Source organism: Ambystoma mexicanum, chromosome 8 (assembly GCF_040938575.1).
Source record: "Ambystoma mexicanum isolate Mex_15411 chromosome 8, UKY_AmexF1_1, whole genome shotgun sequence".
Classification (NCBI taxonomy): Eukaryota; Metazoa; Chordata; class Amphibia; order Caudata; family Ambystomatidae; genus Ambystoma; species Ambystoma mexicanum.
In genome coordinates, this window is record NC_090929.1 from 1080361966 (window position 1) to 1080388713 (window position 26748).

The window sequence follows — 26748 nt, forward strand, 5'->3', positions numbered from 1 at the left end:
GAACACTCTTTCTGCCTTTACTGCCTTCATGGGGACAAGACGCACGTGGAGAAGGACTGTGCGTTTTGCGGCAACATGTCGGAACGGACCATGAAGGACCGCCATCAACGTCTCGCCAGCTGGCTGGAGGGTAAGAGCCCGTCTGGCGAGAAGAAGAAGAAATCTGAGCGGTCTTCTAAGACCTTTGAGGGCGCCCCGGCGACGGGGGCCCAACATAAGGCCAAGCACCGCGAGTCCGCTGGCACCGGGAGCGCCGAACGGTCGGGCTCTACGGGCGCCAGGCAGGGCGCACCCTCCCCGGCACCATCAACCACGAGCCAACGCTCGGGGTCGGGTAAGAGGAAGGCCGAGCACCCGGCGAAGCTCCTGGAGAGACCCCGGTCGAGCTCTAAGGCAGAGGAGGAGCGTGGCAGTGCCCCCTCCCTCAAGGATAAGGCGGTGAGCGCACCTAAGGTGGTGAAGGCCTTGATCCATTCGACCAAGCCCTCTATCGAAACGGTCGCGGCGGCCCTGGCCCAGCCTGTGGAGGCTGCACCAGTGGTGGCGGCCTCGGGGCCCAGAATCTCCCTGCCTCCTCGGAGGGAGTCTTCTTTCGTGCCCATCGATAGGACCCCCGTGAAACCCTCCGTGGGGAAGAAGGGGGGGCAGGGCGTCGTCGTAGATTCGGCCTCAACCTCAGAAGAGGAACTGATCGAGGTCTTAAGCCACGGCCTAGGCGTGGAACAAGACCAGCCCGTCGGAATGGGCCCCGACGCAGGTGACGACGACGACATCGTCGAGGATACCGACGGGGCCCCTGCTCGCCCGTCGGATTCCCCTCTGCCAGCGCCGCAAGACAACTCAGCGGCCATTTTGTTGGCTATACAGTCCTTATGCTCCGAGATAAGGACGAGACTTCCGTTACCGACGGAGGAACCTCTCCCGTCGGGGGATCCAGAACCGGGACCTTCTGGTGTTCCCCCTACCAAGAAAAGAAGGATCCATCCACCGCCTCCTTTTCAACCGTCGCGCCCCGTCCAGCCCTCCTCCCCGTCCACCCGAGGGGATGATACGGGGACTGACACGGCAGCGACGGGTACGGACGACGAGGCATACGACGAGGATTTTCCGTCGTCGCCTCCCACCAGGGCTTCTCCACCCGACGAGATTGGATCGTTCCACTCAATGATCGCCAGGGCATCCGAGCTTTTCCAACTCTGCCCTGAGGAGAAGAAAAAGGAAGGCTTCCTTTACCAACGGCGCGAGGCCAAGAGGAAGACGGTCCTCGCAGTGCCTCTGTTGGACGACATTTGGGATGAGGGCCTTTCCCTCCTCAAGAACCCTTCCACGACGCCAGCGAAAAGAGACCGGTACGAGAAAAAGTACCGGGTCCCGGACTCGGCCCCCCTATGCCTCCGGGCGCAGCCTACCCCGGACTCCGTCGTCTCCGCGGCAGCCAGGAAGAAAGCGGGGGGGGGGGGGTGCGGCCTCCACGTCGACTTCCCCGCCGGACGGCGAGGGAAAGAAATTGGATGCCATGGGACGCAGAGTCATCTCGTCGGCGGCGACGACGATTAAAGCGGCCAACGCCTTGGCTATCGTGGCCCGCTACGACAGGGAACTCTGGTACAAGATAGCTCCCCTGCTGGATTTTCTGCCGGACGATAAGAGGGCGGAGGCCCTTGAGATCCTGCAGGAAGGTGAGGTGGCCTCGGACCACGCCATCACCGTGGCGACGGACATCGCCGACACTGGGTTCCGCCAGATGGGCAACGGCGTTTGCCTTCGACGTCGCGGATGGCTCAAGGCTACGGACTTTCGGCAGGACGTCCAGACCAGGGTCCTGGACATGCCCTTCGACGGGAACAACCTGTTTGGGAAGACAGTGGACGATTCCCTTCAGGCCATCAAGGCGGATACTGAGACGGCCCGGGCCCTTGGAGTACTGCAGCAACGGCGGACGCCCTTTCGGAGCGGCGGAGGCAAGGGCGCCTCCAAAGGTTCCAGCGGCGGTTTCGCTTCCTACCGTCAAGCGGTCCGCTCGTCGTCGCAAGAGGCCTACAGAGGACGAGGCAAGTCTGGCGGACCCCGCCGTCGTCGCCAAGGAGGCCAAGGCGGCAAGGCCGCGTCCAAGCAGGATTGAACCGGCCGTGGGGTCGGGCCCCCACCGAAGCACCCCGGTGGGAGGCCGGCTGGCGGGCTTCGTCAGCGTGTGGGAGTCCATCTCCACCGACCGTTGGGTGCTGGACGCCCTGGCCCAGGGCCACGCGCTCGAGTTTCAAAGAAGGTGCCCGCGCGTCCCCCCCGTGGCCAGGAAAGAACTTCACGTCCCTCAACTTCTCCTGGAGGTAAAGGCGATGCTCAGAAAGGGCGCCATCGAACTCGTCCCAAAGAGGCTTCGGGGCTCCGGAGTCTACTCGCGTTACTTCCTCGTGAAGAAGAAGACGGGAGGATGGCGCCCCATCCTGGACCTGCGACGCCTGAACAAGTTCATCAAGGCGCAGAAGTTCCGGATGGTCACCCTCCAGCACGTCCTGGGTCAGCTGGAGGAAGGAGACTTCCTATCGTCGTTGGATTTGGAGGATGCCTACTTCCACATTCCCATCCTAAAGGGGCACCGAAAATTCCTCAGATTCGTGGTCCAAGGGCGTCATTACCAGTTCAAAGCCCTTCCCTTCGGACTACGGTCGGCACCCAGGGTTTTCACCAAGTGCCTCGCACCGGTGGCGGCGCAGCTGCGCCGCGAGGGGATTCACGTCTACCCCTACCTGGACGACTGGCTCATCCGCGCCAAGACGAGGGAGCTCGCCGTGGTCCACACGGCAAGGACTGTCCAACTCCTCACGGACCTGGGATTCTCCGTGAACTACGCCAAATCCCACCTGGTGCCCGCGCAAGTCGCACTGTTTCTGGGAGCGAGGCTCGACACAGTGTCCCTTCTGGCCTCCCCGTCGGAGGAGAGGACCAGGACCATCTTGGGCAAGGTGCAACGGATGTTGGTGGCCGACGCGGCCAAGGTGAGGTCCATCAAGTCCCTCCTCGGGATGATGTCTTCCTGCATCTACCTCATTCCCATGTGCAGGCTCCGGATGCGCCCGTTGCAAGAGTTCCTGGATGCGCGCTGGATCCAGACGACGGGCAGCTTCGAGGAAAGGATCAAGCTCGACGAGAGTTTCCGACGAGCGATACGGTGGTGGGGCACCCGCGCGCATCTGACGGCGGGCATGGACTTCCAGACCCCAGCCCACCAGGTGACTGTGACCACGGATGCCTCCCTAGAAGGGTGGGGAGCGCACACCGAAAATCTGCACGCAAGGGGACTCTGGCTCCCGACGGAGAAGTCCCTGCATATCAACGTCCTGGAGCTCCGTGCAGTGTTTTGGGCCCTCAGGTCCTTCCTTCCGTCCCTCAAGGGCAAGGTGGTGAGGATCTTCACCGACAACACCACCACCATGTTTTACATCAGGAAACAGGGCGGAACCAGGTCCCCAGCGCTGTCCAAGGAGGCGCAGGACCTGTGGCATTGGGCCGTCGCCCAAGGGATTCTTCTGGTGCCGTTTCATCTGGCAGGGATAAAAAACACCATCGCCGACTCACTCAGCAGGGAGCTGCGCTCGTGCCACGAGTGGGAACTACGGCAGGATCTGGTGGATCGCCTCTTCCGACGGTGGGGCACACCCCAGATCGACCTGTTCGCGACGGCGACGAACACCAAGTGCCGGAGGTTCGCCAGCAGGTTTCCCCAGACGAGGAGCATGGGCGATGCTTTCTCGTTCCCCTGGGAGGGCCTGTTCCTCTACGCGTTCCCTCCCTTGCCTCTGCTAATCCGGCTCGTCAACCAGCTCAAGAGGTCACGGTGCAGGATGATCCTCGTCGCACCTGCGTGGCCGAGGCAGATATGGTTCCCGGACCTTCTGGACTTGTCGGCGTCCCCGCCAATCAAGCTGCCGGCGGACGCGGATCTACTCTCCAGGGAAGGAGGCGCCATCCTCCACCACGACCCGAAGTCGCTGAACTTGCAGGCCTGGCTCCTGCAGCGCTAGAGTTTGGAGGATACGACATACCGGCCGATTGCAGAGAGGTTCTTGCAAAGGCCAGGGCGTCCTCGACTCTTAAATGCTACGGACACAAATGGAAGAGGTTCTCTGTCTGGTGCCACGCACAGAAGATTAACCCTCTACGGATTACGGCTCCCCAAGTGCTGCCGTACCTGCTGACGCTGGCCAAAGCTGGTCTGGCTCACGCGTCCATCAAGATTCATCTTGCTGCGATCTCCCGATACACCAGAACCACGGGCCGGACGTCCTTGTGGTCTCATCGTCTGGTGAAAGAGTTTATGAAGGGACTGTTCAGATCGTTCCCGCCGGTGAAGGCTCCGGCCCCGGCGTGGGAGCTCAACGTGGTGCTGACCAAACTCATGGGACCTCCGTTCGAGCCTCTGCACTCGGCCCCGTTGAAGTTTCTATCGTGGAAAACAGCTTTTCTCGTGGCCATCACCTCCGCACGACGAGTGGGAGAGATCCAGGCCCTTTCCTGCAAGGCCCCGTACTTGACTTTCCACGACACGAGGGTAGTGCTCAGGACGCACCCCTCCTTCATGCCCAAGGTACCGTCGGACTTTCATCTCAACGAACCCTTGGTGTTACCTGTGTTCTTCCCGTCGCCTTCGTCGCCGGCTGAGAGGACTTTGCACTCGCTGGATGTAGCTAGAGCGCTGAAGTTCTACGTGGACCGCACGAAAGGTTTTCGGAAGACGTCACAACTCTTTGTGAACTTTGGACCTGTCAATCAGGGGAAGGCTCTCTCGAAGGCTTCCATCTCCAGATGGCTCTCCGGCTGTATCATGTACTGTCACCGGTTGGCAAACCGACCGCTGCCTGGCCGTCCGAGAGCCCATTCCACCAGAGCGATCGCAGCTACCACGGCGTTCCTATCTGGTGTGCCCCTGCTGGACATATGCAGGGCTGCTACGTGGAGGTCGACGCACACCTTCACGAAATTCTACTGCGTCGACCGGGATTCCAGGGAGGAGTCCAGGGTCGGCCAAGCAGTGCTGCGCAACCTGTTCGCCTGAGGTGAGCCTGGTGAGGAGGTAAGATGCTTAATGTTGAGTTGATGTGATGCTTAATGTTGAGCCTTTGCCACCTCCCGTGGTTGTGCATGTGTGTACTGCTATGTATTCTTTATTCATGAGCATGTGAATCCATGCCAGACCCCATGCTGGAGAAGGAACAAGTTACTTACCTGTAACTGTTGTTCTCCAGCATGGGTCTGGCATGGATTCACATGCGAACCCTCCCGCCTACCCCTCTGCGGCTCTTCACTTGGTCATACTGCCACTTCACGTGCTTCCAAATCTGAAGATGGCTGCCAGAGGCGGTGCTTAGGTAGAGGGCAGTCATTGGCTGTGGTCAGTATGACGCAGAGACCAGTGATTGGTTATTACTACGAAAGACAGATCAGAAACGAAACTGATACTGGTTTTTTCTTTACCGAGGATTCCCAGCCTGACGACGGGGAATATTCATGAGCATGTGAATCCATGCCAGACCCATGCTGGAGAACAACAGTTACAGGTAAGTAACTTGTTCCATTTTCAACACCTGAGGGACATTACCAGTTCCGGGTAATGCCTTTTGGTTTGAAGAATTCTCTGGCCACTTTTCAAAGGCTGGTCAACCATGTTCTGAATGGGTTTGATGAATTCTGCATTGCATATCTGGATGATATAGCAATCTTCTGTCCTACTTGGGAGGAACATGTAAGACATTTGAAAATTGTGTTGCAGGCTCTTCAGCACGATCACCTGACCATAAATGCTACCAAGTGCCAGATTGGTCCGAGTTCAGTGACCTACCTTGGGCATGAGGGCAGAGGCAAGATTCAGCCTCTTGCCAGCAGGTTAGAGGCTGTACAAGAAAGGGCAACCCCCACGACCCAAATCCATATGAGAACGTTTCCAGGGCTTACTGGGTACTACAGTAACTTTATGGCAGACAATAGCACTATAGCTGCCCCTCTGGCTGCCCTCAGTACTCCAAAGAGACCTAAGAAAGTTTATTGATTTGAGGAGTGTGAGCAGGCCTTCCAAGACCTGAAGAATTCCTTTAGTCAGAACCCTGTTCTCAGGCCACCTGGTTATCACAGGCCTTTATTGATGCCTCTGACACTGGGATATGTAGTGTCCTTTTACAATTTAGATGCCAAAGGCAGGGAACATCCGATGTCTTTTATTAGCAGCCAGATTAAGAACCGAGAGCTCTGGTGGGCGGCTGTGGATAAAGAACTTTTTCCCATAGTGCAGACCCTTCAGAAGATGCAAAGCTAAAACTGACCAGAAGCCCTTAAAGTGGCTAATGAACATAAAGGGAGAGAATCCTAAGTTGCTCATGGGTCTGTAAGCCTTCAAGGCTTTGACTTACCATTTAGCATAGGCCAGGTGCACAACAAAGCAATGCTGATGGTCTATCCAGAATGTATAATCGACTGGTACAGGAAACCCATCGATGGGTGGATTAGATCCTCCTATCCCTATTGTTGGGGGGGGGGGGGGGCAGGAGAAGCAGTGCAAGTCAAGATTTCTCTCCATAATCTATGGAACCCCAAACATTTCGCTTTTTTTTTTTTTTTTTTTTTTTTTTTTTAACATTTCCTGACTTTACAGGGAAGTGAAGCGAATAGCTTTGCTCCTATGGCCTTTTGCTCATTTGTCATGGGGACACTGATCACTCTTTCAGACTTTCAGTACTCGGAAAACCGTTTCCTTTTTGTCTTATTACTTTTTACCTGTTTGAGTAATTTGTTTCACAGTGCGCACAGCATTTTACAATTGAGTGCAGTGGGGATACTTTTGGATCACCCTAGTCGTTTACTCTGGGGATTTTTTATTACTTTATGTGCATAAAGACAAGCTGGTGGCAGCAATTACATTTTTACAATTTTTGCAGTATTTTTAGTTTGCACATTGTCATTTATCACGTCTGACTACTAAAGTGGCTTGTGCCCTAAAATGGCCGTGCTACTAGATTTGCTTGTTCTTTGGCCATATTGTTTCTTGGTATTCTTTCTTTCTTCCTTCTCAAGTCAGGAACTCCCTTATATCAGTGTTGTTCAACTCCAGACTTTGAGGGTCGGAATCCTGATGGGTTTTCAGCATATGCCTCATTAATATTCATGAGGAAAAATGTGCATCTCCCAAATATTGAGGGATATCCTGAAAAAGTGGTCAGGATTCCTGCCCTCGAGGCTTGGAGTTAGACAACCCTGATTTAAATAGTCATGCATTCACTCGGGAAAGCTGCTGTTTTCATGGGCCTATGCATGCCATTTGTGTGTAGACCCAGGAAGTGGGTGGGGACTGTCTGGTCCCATTCCACATCTGTTGTGCCAGAGAGTCTTGGGGCTGCGGGGTGGTGGCTGGGAGAGAGGGTGAATTCCACAGTGGTCTCAGATTGGACCTCTGCTGGCTGTTTGAATGATGTAGAGCCTTACCATTCCACCAATGCAGCCATTTCTTCACATCAGCATTGAAGCCAAGTGTCCTGTGTAGAATAACAGCTGACTGAAGATCCATGGACTCCCCCCGAAGAGGCCTGGCATCCCTTCCTGCGTTTAGCCTGATAAAGCCTTGCTCGACTGCCTGATCCGGGAAGACCCTCTGCAGTGCCTCAACCCTTGGACTGGTAGAACCAACCAGTCTTGACACCTTCTCGAGATCCAGTCGTCCTGAGCCTTTGGAACCCTCCCTGCACTACCTGATGGGATGGCCATCTCTCCAGTGGACTACCTCGCCAGAAGCGACGCCATTCCGTGTTTTTACCCGAAACTTTGGTGGTTGTAAGCTCGTGCCACTAGCCGCCTTCCTGCCAAGCTTTAGCTTCCCAGCATCAAGCAAAACTGTCCTGGATGGGCTTCTTCGTTTGCAAATGGAGAGACACCTTCTGTCGCCCGTGTGCAATGACTGTCGCTGGAACCAGCCTTCCCCTGTCTGGTAGAGTGTTCAAAAGAGACACAAAAGAGACCTCCATCGGTACCTGCTGCATTTCTTTGTCGGAAAGGCTTGCACTCAGCTCCAGGACCCGACTGGAACAATCCTTGCATCCGCAGCCCCAGGGGATCTATTTTTACTGGATACAATGGCAGGAAAACCTACCTTCAGCGACTGAGTCAACTTGCCTAATCACTTGGAAAAATCAGTCATGGGGGCGAGTGCGCTCCACGCATTCAGCCTCCCCTGTTCCCCCAATAATAAACCTTAAAATAAACTTGGTTTATTCCATCCCATCACTTTTTCATCCAAAAGCTATTCTAAAGGATAGGAAAATAATCCTACTTGCATGTAATATTGTTGAGAAGTCTTTTGGAAACATTTTCACCACCACAAGAACTCTTACTGCATCTGTCACCTCCCCCAAGAAGAAGCTGTGTGCCTTTTGGGCACAAGGCCTCATTCAACATGGGGATTGGAATTATAAAGTTGGGATGTTATTTGTGCGAACTGGTTTTACTTACTGCATCACTACTTATCTTTCAGTTGAATAAGTAGATTTATGAATTCCTACAAATCTAATGTGACTGTATGTATATGTTTTGGAGCTTATAATGGTGTATTTTTGTATTTACCAGTCTCAAGTGAAATATTGTGTGCCTCACCGTGTGGACTTATTGTAGACGCCAATCCCACTCCCTTTCTCCTGAGACTAAGCCTTGACCACTCTCCAAACGTACCTTGATTGGGTTTGGCTAACCTCAGAGTATCCCTGTTCTCCAGAACTAGGGTGGCCACCTATGGCTCAAAAGAGGAGACAACTAATTACTTTCCAGTTGAGAGGGGCATTCGGCAAGGATGTACCTTGCCCCTACACTATTCTGATTGTACATCAATGAGATTGCAGACAAAATCAGTAATTTGGAGGCTGATGCCTACTATATGCAAATGATACCCTTTAATCTCTAAAACCACAGCCAGATTGCAGAAACCACTGTATTTATTCCAAAAATGGTGCACTAAAAAGGGGCTGGAGATGAATGGTGGCAAAATCTAAAGCTATGGTCTGCCGCCCGTAATATTGTAATATTAAATATGAATGAAATAAAAAATGTATTAAATATTGTAATATTATTGTAAAAAAGTAATATTGCTCTAGTAAAATCTGCCCACACGGTTGACAAATTTTGGGCGAGTATTTTATTTTTATTTTTTTATTTTATTACATTTATAATATGCCCAGACCCGGAGGTATCACGGCATAGTTACAGACAATGGGTAAATACAATCTTAATTATAGTACAGTAATACAGAATAGACAGTGGTAAAGTTACATACAAGGTATTTACAATGAACGGTAGTGGTTATAAATTGTGGGTAGGATGTTTCATTCTTGATATTGGTAGGTAGGGAGTTCCAGTGTTTAGGCGCAAGGACCTTGAAACTACTGCCCCCAGATTTCTCTTTTGTGTCGAGGGACTTTGAGTTGTGGATTGTTGTTGGATCTGAGGAGTCTGGTCTGGGATTTCATCTGGACTGTGTTGGTGAGGTATTTGGGGTCTTTATTTGCAATGCATTTGTGTGTAGTGTTTTGAACAGCATTCCTGCTTGGATGGGGAGACAATGGTTCTCTCCTGATGTTTGAGATGCGTTCAGATTTTTTTATAACTAGGGCAGCACGGAGAGCTTTATTCTGCATAAGTCGATGTTTGGCTATGTTAGATTTGCTAGTGCCAAGGAAGAGAATGTTAAAATAGTCGAGCTTGGAGAGAGTATAAGTGCTCTAGGTAGTGTAACGTAGTTATTGTGTGAGAAGAATTTGCGACTGAGGGAGAGGAGTTTGGAAGTGTAGGAGGTAGAAGAGGCTTGTGTGTTAACTTGTTTTGACATAGTTAAGGTGGCGTCCAAGTAGACACAGAGAGTCTTCACTTGTTTGAGAACTGGGATTGTGGTGCCATCGATGGCAAATGATTTGTAGGCCGGCTGTAGCACATCAATTTTGGAGGGTGAACCTACTATGAGTAGCTCTGTTTTGCCATCATTGAGGCAGAGGCTATTATTAGCCATCCAATTTTGGATAATTGAATAGATTTGATTGATGAGCAGTGAATCTTGCTCATGGTTGCCTGTGAGTGGGATGAGGATCTGGGTGTCATCTGCAAAGTTGGTGTAGACACCCATGGCATCCAGGGCTGCGAAGAGCAACTTAGTATATGCATTGTACAGTGTGGGGAAAAGGCAGGAGCCTTGCGGGGTGCCTAAAGGTACTGGTATGGGGTCAGCTGATTCTTTGCCGATGGACACGCTTGATGTCCTGTCTAAGAATGATTTGATCCATTCAGTAGCATCCTTAGACAGGTTCAAATTGTTTGCTAGTGAACTGCAGAGTTTGTCATGGTCGACCAAATCAAATGCCGCAGAGAGATCCAATAGTATTAGTAGGTAGAGTTTACCTGCATCTCTGGTTGCATCTATTTGGATCTTCAGATCGAGTAAGGCTGCCTCTGAGCTATGATTCGGGCGGAATCCTGACTGTCAGTCTCCTAGTAGTTGTTTCTGTTCTAAGTGTTTTTTTCTTTGAGAGTAAGCTATTTTATCAATGGTTTTCAGAAGAAACGGTACCGTTGTGATGGGTCGGTAGTTTGTGGGGATTGCCGGGTCTAATGTGTGTGTTTTTTTTTTTTTTTTTTTTTTTTAGGAGGTGGGTCACCCATGCTTTTTTGATGCTGATCGGGACTGAGTTGTTCTAGAATGAGGCTTTAACAAATTCATTAATGATAGGTGTGAGAATGGGGGTGCAGAGTTTGACTAGGTGGGATGGGAACTGGTCGTCTTTGCAATTGGAGGCTTAAAGTTTGGCCATAATATCAGTCACTTCTTTGTGTGAAACCGGAGTGAAGTGAAATGGCTTGCCGGTGGTGGGGTGGGCTGGTTTCTCTGTGATTCCACTGTTTCGTTTTTTTCTGCTAAGAGGGTTTTTTTTACTGTCAACGTTTTGTTGCAATAGTAGGATTTTGCCTGATAAGGCGTCTTGTATTGTGGTACACCAAGCTTTGCTGGCGTTTGTGGGTGCTGTAACTTGGCAAGGATTTTCTAATTCTCTGAGGATGGAGAATAATTCTTTACTGTCTGAGGAGGCGTTCATGATGCGATCGTTCAAGGCATTGGCTTTTTGTGAGATTATGGCTGATTTGTAATTTTTGCTAACTTCATCAAAGGCTTTCGCTGATTCTGTGGTTTTGGCTTTCATGTGATTGTGCTCAAGTGATCTTTTTATGCGTCTCAGGGAGACTAGTTCCTCATTGAACCAGAAACATGATCGTTTGACTGTTTTACAAGTTTTGGTAGTGATAGGAGCAAGTAGGTCAATGGTACTGGTTAGGCTCTGTTGTTAGTGTTCTGCTAGGCAAGCAGTGTTTTTGGTGTCAGGAGAGGTGTTGGCTAGTGCTGCTTTGAGGACATGTGAGAGGTTATCTACTGAGAGCTTCTTGATGTTTCTGGTTTGGAAGGCTTCAGATTTTTGGGGGGTGATGTGGTTTATGGTGTTATTATTCAGTGTGAAGTTGATAACGATGTGATCTGACCACACTAGAGGGAGGACAGCGTCAATGGTGACTTGTGAATTAAGTGTGAGAAGCCAGTTCAAGGTTCTACCTTTGGTGTGGGTGGGTTCTTTTATTAACTGTGTGAAGTTCATGTCTAACATTGCGGTGTGGAAGGCCGATGCGTTAGTATCAAGTGGATCATTAAATCCTAAGTTGATGTTTGAGAATGATGCATTTGGTGTTGGGCTTTATAAAAGGTGTGAGTAGTAGGGGGATGTCCAGGTTAGGGTGAGTATTTTTATTGGGTGATCTGTACACTACCACGATATTGGTAGTGGTTTTGGGATCGGAAGTGTATTTCACTAGTAGTAGTTCATAGCCTTGTATTTGTTCCGTTGGGCATGCTATAATTTGTAAGGCGGTTCTGGCTATTAGGGTGACTCCACCTCCTTGGGTGTTGGTCCTGTCTGTTCTGTGTATGCTGAAACCTGGGGGGGATGGCAAGAGCTACGAGTGGGCCTGCAGCATGGTGTAGCCATGTTTCAGTGACCACCAGCATATCGAGTTGTTGATCCACAATGAGGTTGTGCATTTCTATGTCATGAGCTCCTAGGGATCGTGCATTGATGAGTGCGCCGATGAGGGTGGCTGTGGGAGCAGTAGGTGGTGTGTTATCTAGGTTAGGGGGCTGAATAGTGATTCTAGATTTGGTTTGGGGTTTGCTAGGTATCTTGGGTGGTCTTTGAGTTGGTGTTTGTGATGTAGGTTTACCAGATGGGTTTGTGGAGAGAGTGGTGACTTGTGGGATGGTTTTGGTTCTGGTTCTGAGTCTGTGAAGCCTGTCAATACCCAGTGTGGGTAGGGTCTTGACGTTAGCCTCTTTAGGTCTGTGGTGTGTGGCGGGATGGAGCCTAGGGCTGGTGATGGTTGAAGAGTATGTGGAGAATAGCCATTTCGGCAACAATGGAATTATACAATAAACAAGCAATCATGTGCGCTACATAAGGAGCAGAGCTGTGGGGGGGATGAACATGGTGAATATTTATAAAATCGGAAAACATCTTTTTTCAAAGAACTGGTGTCCCTAAAAAAATACTTCCAAGTGCATTTACCTATCTTGAGCTAGATAATGTAGATATTATTAAAGATTGGTAGCAGGCCACTATGTTGGATACATCTTTCGACGTCCCTGTTAATACAGGTATATAAAGATGAGCTCAGAGATATCTTAGACAATGGGCATATGGATGACTTTAACCTTGCACAATCAAGTTAAGTTAATAACATACAATCTTGGCCTTACGGGGCTCTGGCGTAACCCTGAAATGATGTTTTAAATATGCAAAAAGTAAGGTTGAAGATGCCTTGAAGCTGGTGACCTTGAATGACTGTGAGTAGGGCCAGTGAGAGCCCAACCGGTGAAGTGTACTTACTGACATTTCCTGGAGATTTTGAACCCTATGCAGACCAAATGCATCTGGACGAGATTGTGGGATAATGTTCACAAGAAAAGAAAATAAGTGTTCACAAAATAAGTCATTTACGTGCCAAATACTTTAGACTGTACTGGGGGCTTCGGGGGGGGGGGAGGAGGGGGGTGTTTGGCTTGACCCTCGTATGTCCACTTTGACATCTCACACCGGCCTCCCCTAAGGCCTCCTGGTACCTGCAGTTTCTACAACAACCGAAGACTTTCCACTATGCACGGGAGTCAACATTACCCGCTGCAGGACGACTTAGATTTCCCAGTTTACCACATTCTCCTTGTTCAGGAGTGGGGTATCGGTCAGAGCCCTTAGGATGAGCGCTAACGTGGTGCCGGACCACTAACTCCGATACCAGTTTTGCTTGCAGAAGACCTTTGTGCTTTAGTCTTCATTCTTCATTCAATGTAGCTCTTTGCAACCTGAGCCTACAATGTTACTCTTGGCAACCTTAAGCCTAACACAGTCCAGTCTATTATTGTCTCCGATTCACCAGCTGTGCTGAACTCTGTTGGCGTCTCTTGCCTCTGGCGTCGCAGAAGGTACCACAATGGCAACCGCTTCTCCCCGCCCTGGCAATCAGTGTGGGTGGGTCCCATGTACTGTTGACATACTTCGCACCATTCGCCAGCTGCGATTCCCGGTCTTACGTTTACCTTCTCGGAGGCTCTGCCGGTCTGGGTTGAAAATGGCAAGGGCAAGTTCCTCCTTGTCGTCCTTTCAGGTCGCAACGCTTTTCTCTCAGTTTGAACTGCCGTCCTGGAATATTTGCTTCCTCATGCGCTTGGGCTTCTCTCTCGTGTGCTGTCGTGCTCAGCCTTTTATCCCTGTGGGGAAGGGAAAGGGTCGTCCGGTGTAGGTAGTTATTGTCAATTGCCTGACTCTACCAGACCCTTGTATTGGAACGTCAAGTGAACGACCCTGGTTTTAGTCCATTGTCTTTCATGGTGTAAGAAAGTGTTTGTGTCGGAAAGGGGTTGGGGGAGGGGGATTAGAGTTTCTGAATATCCTACGGGGTAGGATGGGGGAAAGGTACTATAAGGAAGGTGGTACCGCGTCACACCCGTCGGTGTCCAACTTCCACTCCCCAGGGAACCCTCATCCAGGTGATCCTCCTGCACTGCTCCACCCCCAGGAACTGGATGCAATAGCGATGGCCGTGTTCTGGCCACCTGGATGACAGATACCAGGACTAGTCAGTGAGACACCTTCAGGTTTCTCACAACTCCGAACATGGAAGCTGCTGACAAATTGACCACTGAAGCTGAAACTGAAGAGGAGACATGTGTCTTTCCAACAACCGGAGAGCTTGCTGTGTGACCAGACCCTGCTTTAACCCTTCCAATCAATCTGGGGTCCTGAAAACAATGACCCCAATTCAGAGCCTGGTGATATCCACTAGACTCCAGAGGACTTGCATTTTGAGCCATCCCACGTTGTACTGCAACTGGGCGGTGCTGCAATACACCAGTACACTGGGACCTCGAGCCATTGAGCGATGCATGGTCTTCTGAAGTCTGAATCCGTCCAAAACTTTGGTGGCCTTCTCCTGGCTCTGCAGAGACACGATTTGAGTCCTTGAAGTCCCCCCACCAGAGTGCTGGACCAGATTAGCGGCGAGAATCCGACCAGCGATATTCATTCTTCTCCTGGCTCCTGAAAAGGGTGCCAAAACCACAGAACCTCATCCAGCCACAAAGAAACCCTTGCCTGGAGTCTTCCCTGTTGATCCCTGCTGCAAATTCCCTTGCAGTGTCCTGTCTTCATGATAAGGAATTAATCGACTTGGTTTTTGGGTGCAGATCCTGAAGACCTTCTGCTGCAAACTGTTCCTGAGGTACTGAGTTGGCTGGGTTATTACTTACTGCTAGGTATGATTTTCATTGAAATGGTAAATCTTCCTGACCTGGGTCAACCCCAGAACTTTTTGTTTTACTAGTGATATTTTTCCTTAATACCTCTGTGAGTGGGAACCTTTTTCCACACCCACAGAATCTTTTACAGTTTTTTTTTTTTAATGGGTGTCAGTTTTAAGACTCTCCATAGTGTCTTATGTGGAGTGCTGCAGAGATACAGTATATCCCCTTTCACACTAAAACTGTAACAATTCTGCTACAGGGACAAGCTTACCTTCAATGGCTGGTGGCAGTGATACATTGTATTAATTTGGTGCACCTTTACCGCGTGCTGTGTTCACAGCTGCAGTAAAGGCACCTAAGGGTGCTCATTTTACTAAAATGGCCCCCGTTTTCTTTTTTCGCCGTTTTAGTGTTTCTTGTTCCCTCCCTTGACATCCACAGTGGGGAATTCCTTTGTGTGATTTATTTATTTATTTATTATCTTCGGCGGGAGTCTTCTAGACTCCTGCCCAGGCTCCAGTCTGTCTGTGAAGGCAGGAAGCGAGGCAGGAGTCCAAAACTCCACAGCCCTTTATTCTCCTCGTTCCTGAATGGGGACAAATCCCATTGGGGGCTGGCTGTCCTGATGGGACAACGCTGAAGACAAGACGACCACTGGAACCGAAACCGAAGAGGATGATGAAGGAAAAGCGGCTAAAACGATTTCCAGCGACCAGAGAGCTTGCTGTGCAACAGGAGCCTGCTGTAGCCCTTCCTTCCAGTCGATCTGGGGACTCCGAATACAACGGCCCTGACCCAGAGCCTGGTGAGTCCCACTAGACCCACAGAGACCTGCATGTTGGGGCCATCCCACTCCGTGCTGTGACATTGCGGGCTGCAATACCCCAATACCATGGGACCTTGAGCCGTTATGCAGTGCACGGTCTTCTGAATTAGAATCTCGCTGAAACTTCGTGGGCATCCTGCTGGATCTCCAGAGGCACAATTCCCGTCCGAAAAAAAAAGTCCCCTCGCTAGAGTGCTGAACCTTGCAAATGGCGAGAATCCGACTGGCAATATTCTGTCTTCCTTCTGTGCTCCTGAAAAAGGTGCCAAGTCCACAGAGACACATCCAGCCATGAGGAAATTCTTGCCTAGAGCCTTCCCTGTGATCCCTGCAGCAAATGTCCTTCCAGTTTCCTGTCTTCTTTCTTCTTGATGAAGGAATTAAACAACCAGGTTTTTGGCTGCAGGTCCTAAAGTCCTCCTGCTGCAAAATCATCTTCTGTGCTGAGGTACTGTGCTGGCTTTGGTATTTACTTACCTCAAGTCTTTTGTGATTCCTGGTTAGCTTTGGGGCGTTTTCTGTGATTGGGAGTCCTTTCGTCCAGCGCACAAGGCTCCTGCTGGAATCCACCTAGGATTTCTTCTGTGAAGCCCCTGGACTCTCAACTAACTGTAAAGTACTTACTTTTTTCTAACAGTCATCCTTAGAAACTCTGACTTATGCTACTTAAGAACCTATCCTGACCTGCCTGTTGGACACTAGACCCTAGTGACCCCCCTTTCTGCCACTGAGATCACTCATGCTACTAAAATAAGGGAAAGACTACTAAGGATTGGGCCTTTTGCCTAGAAAATAGAATGTGTTTACAAGTTACTTACTTGCAAAAGAAGTTGGTTGGTAACTGCAACCCTGAGAGTGAACAGGTGTAAAAGCCATCTCTTTCCTTAGAAACTGTTTCACCATTCTAACATAGTAATAGTATGGGTATATTATTCACCTGTGATTTGGTTGTGCCTCTTCCCAAAAGTAATGCTGTTGGTTTCACTTCACTATTCCTGGTAGGATGAATGTATGAGTATGCCCCCAACTGGGTCTTGCTTCCCCTGACTTGCTTTTAGCCTGTCAAGAATAAGTCAGCCTTAGGTTTTACCTACCTAGAATAACCTTGAGTCGTTCATAAAGAGTAACATTGGGTTTTGCTTTCCCTGGTCTGTTTTAGATGGATACGGAGTTCTACGTTTACACCTGCCTATAAGTGGCTGATAGCTCCTGTAAAACGTGTATAGGCTTTACTTTGAGCAAAAATATGTTATCCTATAATAAGTTAGAGGTATTGCTTCCCTTAGTCTGGCAACGGTAATTAAATATTACACCCTAAGGTCCACCTCCCCTAGAATAACTGTTATCCTGAATCAGATTTGTAGGTTTTTTTTTTTTAAATGTTCCTAGAATAAGTGTTCCACTATTCACAAAATGTATATTGTCCTGTTGTGGTACTATGTGATTTCTTGCTGAGCGCCACGGTACAGCTGCCAGGGTCTGTTACCCTTCTATTACTGAAAGTAATATGATCTATGATAGTACTTACTTCCCCCAAGATTTATCTGGGCTTACTTGTATTTAAATAAACCATTTATTTTTTACCACACAGTGTTTCAGTGTTTTTTGCGACCATTTGCATTTCATTGTACTGATTCTACAGCCCTCTATCCCTCCTAAAATAGGCCTGGCTGCTCTGTCTACGCTACCCTGAACCTCAGGCAGTACAGCCTTATAGTAAGGATGGAGCCTTGTACTGTCTCAGTTGAATGGTTTTACTAAGCCCTTAGTTGCACTTCAGAAAAAACTGTCGTAAGGACAGTTCCCCTGCACCTTAGAGACCCCCAGCTCTTTTTTGCTGACTTTAGGTCTTTTTATCTCTAACCTGAAGAGAGTGATACTTTTTCCCATTCTCATGTATTTTTCTGTGATTTGGACTCTGTGTTTCTTTTGACTTTGGAGTCTGACACACTCCATAGGCATCATCTTTACATTGTGACACACATCACCTTCAGTGCAGTGGCACAGGCAATTCTCTTGGATTTCCCAAAGATTTTCATTCCTTCTCTTGGTGAAACTACTGTTTCCAAGAGCAGTGAAGTGAAATTGACTTTACTTACATTTTGTACATTTCTAGACCCAGCACACACTATCTTACAATAGGGTGCTTTGTCTAGTTTCTCATGTTACATTTTTTTGTTACCCTTTCTACAATTAATGGCTGGTGGCAGTGGTTTACTTTTGACTACCATTGTGTGTTTTTACCGCAGACTGCGTTCACAGCTATGGTAAGGCACCCATGGGTGCCCATTTTTTCAGAATGGCCCTGTCGTCTTTTTTCACCATTTCTTGTCAGAAAGGTCCTTCTTGAGATTCACTGTAAGCCAAACCAGGTTTGGTCCCTTTGTTCGTTTCGTCTTTGGCAGGTTTCACAAGTGAAACCCGCCTCTTGCTCCAGTATGTCTGGCAGGGGCAGGAAGTGAAGGAGGTACCCGAAACGCCCTGTGCTTAATCCCCTTAGTTACAAGAATGCACCCGAAGGGGATTGGCCGGCTGGCTGTCCGGCAAGGACAGCCACCCTGCTGTGTGATAGACAGCTAGGGTGGAATGAGTGGGAGAAACCTGCATAAAAGGAGTTTCTTTTTGGCTTGGAAGGCAGAGTCAACCACTGGACGAAGGAATCCGAAGAAGAACTTGGAAGAGATGCCTGCTGCAACTCCTGGACTGTTAGTTTGCCCGGTGAAGCCCTGCTGCTGTGCTGAAGCTCTGAATTTGCCTCGACTAGAGAAGCCCTTTTGAGTTGGTGGGACCACTCGACTCCAAAGTAAGCCCATCTGGACATCCTCTCGAAGCTGGTTGGATTTCCACTGCTCCTGGAACCAACGTGCTAGGGAGTGGAACACCAGATTGTGTGCGTTGCTTTTAAGTCGGACCCGAGCACTAGGAAGATCCTCTGGGCTTCGCTGATGCAGGACTGACCAAGCCTGAGCCACCTCAACAGAGTGCTGGACCCCAGATGCGAGGAAATTCTGAAGTGGTATTCGAGAACCGCAGTGTTGGTATTTTCTGTCGGACGCGAGGAGCTGAAACAATGAAGAACCGCTGAATCGAAGTTTGCCCTTTGCTGTCGCTGACCTTCCCATTGCATAGCAGTTGTCCCCAGACGTCCTCTCTCTTGTCCCCACGACTGAGGCTCGGGAACAGCATCTGCAGAGCTGTACAGGAACAGAAGCCAGCTGGAACCATTTCTTCTAACCAGAGTATTGTAAAGTCTAAGAACTTTCCTCTTGTTGTGCAGCCTTACTTGCTCTCACTTGAGACTTCTTTTGGTTACCGTTGCAGAGTTGCTAAAGCTTTGCCCCTCACAAGCCTCCCACCTTGTGGCCTTTCAAGTGTTCTATTTTTCTACAAACATTTATAAAAATGTTGTGCAAAACTTTTTACCTACCTGCAAAGAAGATCTTCAGCTCCCCTTGACATTGTGCAATTAACATTGGTTGTCCTGGCTCCCTGAGAGACTCCTCTTTACCTCTGAATTTGTGCTGTGGTTTTTTCCCCCCAGGAAAGGGTTAATTTACTCTGCATTGGAAGGTTTTTAAAAGTACTTACCAGTTTGTGAATTATTTGTTAACCTTTGTTTTATTCCTCTATTTTATCTGTTGCACCAAACTCAGTATTGGTTTAAATGTAGCAGTGATAAATCAATGTCCGCAGTGTCCTATTTATTTAAGTCACTTGAGGGTGTAGGAAATGTCTGTGTGCCATCCCCAATGGGTATCATCTGATTTAGACACACTGAGTGTGTTTGTGTTACGTGTTTTGCTCCCTTTCTGAAGAAGGCTTATATAACTGACTGTGAAATAAATTAATAATTGTTTTATCAAGAAACCTTGAGTATAAATGGTTATTTGGATAACTGTATTGTGAACCTCTGTGTCACAACCTTACTGCTCACATTGACCCCTCTTGAAATAAGCCTGGCTGCTCAGCCACACTACCAACATGTGTAGTTCAGACTTATACCAAATGTTGGGACCCTATTGCCAGGAGGTTAAGGTTATTGGAATGCACCCAAAGGGTACTGCATACAATCTTGCCTAACTCTGACAAATTCACCAGGAACCAATCTCCCTATCCCACCAGATCTAACTACCAACACCGTCTCAACATTCCCAAATATAGACTTCAAAAAGCTGGAGGATCCACCTTCCCGGTTCTAGCAGCTATGCTCTGGAATTCCATACCCACAGCACTTGGAGCTGAACCAGCCTTCTGGTCCTTCAAAAAAGAAGCAAAAGCTTGGCTGTTGGCCCAGGCCCCGTGATTAATGAACCTCTCCTGATTTCAACGCCACTATTATTTTTACCACACCAAATGCTCCTCTTTCGCCATATTGTACAACTCTATTGTTACATATACATGTCATATCTACTGTATCATTAATGCTACTTTTTGTCTTACTAACTTTACTTTCACATCACTGTATACACTGCACATTCCTAGCGTGTTGACTTGAAATGGAACACAAGTTAATCGCTCTTTGTTTTCTCTCTGTAACCACTGCCTATTGTCAAGGATAAGTGCCCAGATACCTCAGGGTTAGGCATGCTCTATAAATTAAATAAACTAAACAGCCCTCTCTCCCTCGGTACCAAATACTGAGGTGGTACAGCATTATACTAAGAGTTGAATTTTGTACTGTCTCAATTTTACGGTTTTGTCTAAGCCCTTGGGCTTCGGAAAAACTGTCCTAACAGGTCTCACCAGTGAAACCACAAAGTGCAAATGAGACCCCACGGGACCCTGGCAGCACACCACATAAGGCTGGGGTGCTGCCATAAGATGGCATGGAGACAAAACTAAGGGGAGATGTCTCCTCACACTGAACCTTGTAGGAAGGGTCCTAAAACAAAAATAAATGCAGGAGGTGAGTGAGATGATGAGAAAAATCTAGTGAGTCCAGCAGTAGTGCTGAGAGACTCGGGATGGAGCGGCTAAGATTTGCAAAATGAAAATCTCACTAATACAATGGCACAAACAGATTCGCAGGCAGAACTTGCTTTACTAAGGCATTTATTTCCCACTGTTCCTACAGCTCATCCACTGCCATCTTCAGGTACTGCTCCCTAATGTGTTGTGCCCTTTTTACTTCAAAGTATATACCTTGTCATACTCCAGACCAACCACTAAACTGACATCTTATGCAAAGCTTGCAACTTCAAACAGATACAAAATATAGAACGACCGCTATTAGTTAAGCATATGTATTTATAGTATAAAACCTGTCCATTTTGGAAGTTGGTGGGGCTGTAACGGGATATAATGGTAGAGCAAATTAAAATACCATCATGGTGATTCTGGTGCTCCTTGTCTTTGCTTTCTCATTCACAGTATCCACCCAGGCTAATAATCTAAACATGTTTCTTCTCTTCTTTTGCAGTAAGAAGTATTTATCTCAGAAGAATGTTGTTGAAAAAATGATTTCGAATGTCATTCAGGGAAAGGTAATAAGTGTTACATGTTCACTAGACCCACTGAAATGATTTTGAAATAGCTTGTTACTAAACGAACATTGCACCCTGGCCATGCCTCAGAAATTGTATCAATTCATCACACAGTCCCTTGGTCTATCCATATTTCATTATAGTTTGTCAGGAAAGATTTTCCCTTTGCTGTATTCCTTATATAGACTTCCATTGGACACCCCAACATTTTGCTTTTGTCTGTCACCTGTTCTGACTTGTGTAGGTAAATTAAGCATTTTCCCTTCATTTGCCTTGATACACATTTGTTTTGGGGGCACTGATCAAGTTCATTTGACTATTGTTGCAGGAGAACTCTAGTCCATTGTAAAATTATGTTTATTATTCCCTGCACACATCACCTTTCTGTGACGTGCGGTAGAGACAATGTTTCCCCATAACTTTATCTATAAATTTATGGTTACTAACATTTGTCCAGGATTATGGGTTTGTCATCAGATATTTTTCTACTGTTCTTGTTTTTATTTTCTCATGCACTTTTGTATTTAACCACTAAATGCCAAATCGAGGACCATATACTTTAAAATGGCCGTGTCACAAGATTTTTGCCTAACTTCGGGCCATCGTGTTACTTGGCCCTCTGCCTGCCCACACCAAGCGGGAACTACCATATATGATGAGCCCTTTTCCAGGTGTTTAGAACTTTTATTTTCCTTTTTGCTGATTTCCCTCCACTGACATCAGTGGCACACCCTACCTTTTGCTTTTGTGTTGAACATTTCCTAACTTTTGGAGGCAAGTGAATCCTTTTTGCTCTACCTACTTTGCTAAGCTCACTTGTTTTGTGGGTGCTGGCCATTCATTCTAGTCATCTTTGTAGGAGAGCTCTATTCTCCATAGAAACAATCTGTTTATTTTTCCTGCAAACTTCACCTTATGTGAATTGTGGTCCTGTAACTTTGTTTTTGGTAACTTTGTGGTTTCTGCCATGATGTGTCCTGGATGGACTGGTGGCAGCAGATACTTTTTTAGTGTTTTATTTTTTATAGTCTTGTGCAGTTTTGCATTTTACCACTTAATGCCATTCAGAGTACCACACACTCTAAAATGACTGTGCCATGAGATTTTCGCCTGTCCTTTAGCCATCACGTCATTTTACCTTCTTCCTGCCCTGGAGTGGCCACATTTTTCCATATATGGTTATCCCTTTCCCAGGCAAGCTCCAGCTTTCTCAACCAAAGTGGTGCTCTGTGTGTGTGACCACATGTGGGGGTATGGGGTCTGTTTGCACCCAGTCCACATTTGTGCCAAAGTGTCTGTTGCTGGGCAAATGCAGTGGCCAGATGCTGCCCATGATTGGACACCCCCTGCTAGTTTGAATGGTGCAGATCCTTGGTGGTCTGGGACAACTCTAGCCCTCATCATGGATAAAAAAAAGGTCTACTCCTGAAGCCATTCTTCAGATCATCATTGGAGCTAAGACCCCTTTGAAGGAGAGTAGCCCGCTGAAGACCCAGAACTCGCAGTTGGAAGATCAGCAGCAGCTCTTTCTTCAATTGACTGATGAAGCCCTGCCTCTCTCCCACTCTTGAGAGATCTCGTCAAGACTTTCATCAGTGCTTCAACCCTTGGACTGGTGGGAACAACCAGTCTTGACCTCTGTTTGAAGATACAGCCACTTGATACTTTTTTGTATGTTATTTGCTTACTTCTTTATTTTCAGCCTACTACTGTTCATTACCTAACCTGGTTCGGTTGCTTTATTTACTTGCAGTACTCTAAAAGCTGATTCTAACAGCATTTTAAATGTGCCGTGTTAGTGCTCTTAGCAGAACACATCAATGTGAATGTGTATGATAGTGAATGTTTTACAACTACTTACCTGTGATGTTTGTTATGTGTGTGCTTAACTGAACCCTTCACCACTCTCTCAACCTCCTTAATCTAAGCCTGGCTGTTCAATCACACTACCCAGTGTTAGGGAGAATACTCATAAATGCGCTAATTCCCTTCACCTTAGAGACCCCCAGCAACTTTGCTGGATTTTTGAGGACTTTGATTTATTTACCTGGAAAGAGTGTGAGCCTTTTTTCCCACTCTCAGGTATTTTTATGTGTGTTTTACATCTGTGTTCTTTGATAATGGAGTTTTAGAGAACTCCATAGGCATGTTTTATTCATGTGTGACACACAGCACCCTCAGTGCAGTGACACAGGGTTTCTTTTTTTTATTTACTTCCACAGGTTTAAGTTCCTTCTCTGGGATAAACTACTATTTCCCAGAGAATGTAAAGTGAAATTGACTTTACTAGTCTTTCCAAATTCATAGACCCAGCACACACCATCTTACAGTGGAGTGCTGGGGGAGTTACATAGTATCCCCTGTTTCTAAATACTCATGTAGCAGTCAAATGCTATCCTTTCCTATTGAAAAGGCTGGTGGCAGAGGTTTTACAAGAAACTACCATGATTTTTCCCGACCGCGAACACCAGTAGCTAAAAATCACAGGAGCCATATTTTTCAAGATGGCGCCTTAAGCCCCTTTGTTTAAACAGGTCCCGGTCTTCTTTTTTCGCCGTTTCTTTTTGGAAAGGTCCTTCTAGTGTTTGTCAATGCGCGCCAAACCAGGTTTGTCCCTTTGTTCGTATGCCTTTGGCGGACTTCAGGACTGAAGACCGCCTCTGGCGTCTGAGTTTCTGGAGTGGGAGGAAGTGAGGGAGGTGCCCGAAACTCCCTGTGCTTAGTCTCCTAGGCGACCCAAATGCACTCTGGCGTGATTGGCTGGCTGACTGTCCGGCATGGACAGCCACCCTCCTGGGTGAGTGATAGCTAGGCTGGAATGAAAGGGAGAAAACTGTTTAAAAAGAGTGTCTTGGACCGGAAAGCAGAGTCGACCGCTGGAAGAGGACGGCTGCAACTCCTGGACCGTTGGTTTGCCCGGTGAAGCCCTGTTGCAGGTCCGAATTACCAAACTCCATTCGACCGAGAAGCTCCTTCAAGGATGGCTTCTTCCTTTTCAGTTGGTGGGACCAGTCAACTCATAAGACACCTGGATACCATTCTCATGGCTAGTTAGGATTAACCAGGGAGAGACACCAGATTGTGCTCTTGAATCTACAGCTACTGGAACTGAAGTGACTCCATCTTGTTTGCTTTCTTCAACAATGCCGTGCAGTGCAGGAGTCCCCCGACTTCCTCCCTCTTGTCCCCACAACCGAGGCTCAGGAACCACGAAATCTGCAGGACCTGCCAGGAACCATCACTTCAGCAACATTTGGTTCTTCATACAAAGGTACTGTGCCAACCCAATTGAGAGAACACCACTCTTGCGGTGAAAGTTCATGAATTTTTCACAACCTGCAGGCCTAATCAGCTTGTGACCTGACAAATGATTCTTTTTTGTCTAAACTACTTCTGAGAATTTTTGCAAAGACTTTACCGTTTGATACCAGAACTGCTATTTCCTTTCCAGAACACTAGCCCATTGACTTTGGCCGGGCCCATTGACTTGAATTGAACTCTTCTGGTGAACTAAAACTATTTACACTGTCCATTTTGATCACTCCTAATTAACTGAACTGCCATTTGGCTCCTATTTCAGGGGAGCTCAAACTGTCTCAAAAGCTTAGTTTTGTATTGAAGTGTATTGGTATATAATAAGTTGTATCCTTCTAGTGAATTGTTTTCTAAATGATTGTGCAATATACATTACTAAGTGTTTTTTACCAAGAAACCTTGAGTATAAGTGTCTACTTGAACCACTGTGATTGAAAGTCCTTTGTGTAACTACCTGTACTGCTCACATTCACTCTTGCTCTCTATGCCTGGCTGCTCAGCTTGCTACCAAAACTGTGTGGTACAGACTTATACCAAAGGTTGTTTTGGCTAACAGCTGCAGTCCTAATTGTGTGTAGTGGTCCCAGAGGGTACTGCCTGCAATTCTGCCTAACACCCAGATACTATTTGGCTAGATGTTTCAGATCGTTCATGTTCATCAGAATAGCGTGGCATCCCAGAATCTGTCCACAGGACTGATTCTGAAAATCCATCATAACACAGGGGAAAGCTAAGTGGTAGTAAGTTTGTGGGTGGATTTGTGTGGCACTGTCTGGCCCCAGTCCATATCCATGCCACAGTGCCCCTGCCGCTTCCCAGATGTGTTGGCCACAGGCTGTCCAGGTTTGGACCGTCTCGCCAGTTTGAATGGTGCAGAGCCTTACCATTGGTGGGCTTGAAGAGGATTCCTTAGCTAACCAGCATTGTCTTCAGCTGTCCCTGTGAACCCCTTCTCCTTTGTTGATCTCAAGAAGGCCTTCTTCAGTGCTTCAACCTCTGAACCGGTGGGAGCTGCCTGTCTCGACCTCTGCTTGCGGACCCTGCCCATCGAAGCTTCTGGAAGTGTTCCGGAACCATCCTGTTAACTGACCAGCTTCTTTCTGGGCTACCTTGTCGTGTTATTATATTTAGCTAGCCAAGTAACACTAACCATATCAATTCAGGACCACAGCAGATGAGAATTAAGGATTCCCAAAAGATCCCTGACCTTCTGTGTATGCAAAATCCGACGGAGAGGAAGGCAATCGTAGGGAACCCCTCTGGAGGGGGGAAATAAAACTTAATGTTTCTGTGTATATTCCACTGAGAGGCGCAGACTTCAAAGGGCCCAATCAGGAAGTCGTAGACAAAAGCAGGCAACAGAGGTATTGTGTTGAGGCTATGAGAGTAGCGATGCGTCCGGCATCCGTTCCTGTCTTCCAGTGGCAAGGAACGCTGCGTAGTGACGTCAGCCGTCTGATGTATCAGAGAAACATCTAGACTAATGCATGAGAATCGGGAACAAGTGGAGTCTCTAGTTACAGTCAAAGGGAAGCCACAAGGTGCCAGTTTTCACCAGTGCCAAAGGGACCATTGCCCACAGTGGGTCAGAACATGGTGCATCGTGCAAGAAGACAAGAACAAAGTTGTTTTTAAACAACCCTACACAATATCAAACGCACATTTTTCCTATTTTTAAACCTCAGTAAAGACACCACACGTTTAATGATCAACCTTGCCTTTGCAGTCCGTTCAGTTACTCCTAAAAGTGGAATAGTGCAATAATCAGAATTACTGATACAGTACTAAAAAGATCCCATAAATTCATAATTTCAGATCCGTTCTATTACACTTGGATCTTTCATAAAGTGCAATAGTGCGATAATCATAGCCACTGGCAAGGTACTAAAAACACAATCCCACAGTACATCATTTAAAACAAAACAAATATTACCAACAAAGTGATCATAATATAAAGTGTTTTCTCATCTAAACTTCGTCAGTCCATAATTTAAGGAAGGCATGGTATCAAACATCCAAGACGGATGCAAGTGATCCCAGTTCAAGGGTGTTTATTGAAGTTCATTGAGTTGTTGGAAAGCATATCTAACCTAAATCGAAGTATGGGAGCAAGCTACGAGCATCAAATAACGCAGTCCTAGTCGAGTCACTGTCAAAATAAAAGGGACTGTACTAATAAACCTATTGCCAATCCTTACTTCTAAATACAAAAGGGTGTGGGACAATTGTGTATGCACAAAGAAAAGTGTTAAAGAAATAATATGTCGGGC

General features: G+C 47.7%; 1 protein-coding gene across 6 annotated transcripts in view; it reads left to right on the plus strand.

Annotated features, from left to right (window-relative positions):
• The window catches only part of UBR4 (ubiquitin protein ligase E3 component n-recognin 4), a 2945062-nt gene that overhangs the window by 977347 nt on the left and 1940967 nt on the right, over window positions 1-26748 (plus strand). For all 6 annotated transcript variants that reach the window (XM_069611069.1, XM_069611071.1, XM_069611072.1 and 3 more), the window contains exon 34: window positions 21100-21163. In XM_069611069.1, the coding sequence (XP_069467170.1) occupies window positions 21100-21163 (64 nt within the window). The remainder of the gene's footprint in view (window positions 1-21099; window positions 21164-26748) is intronic.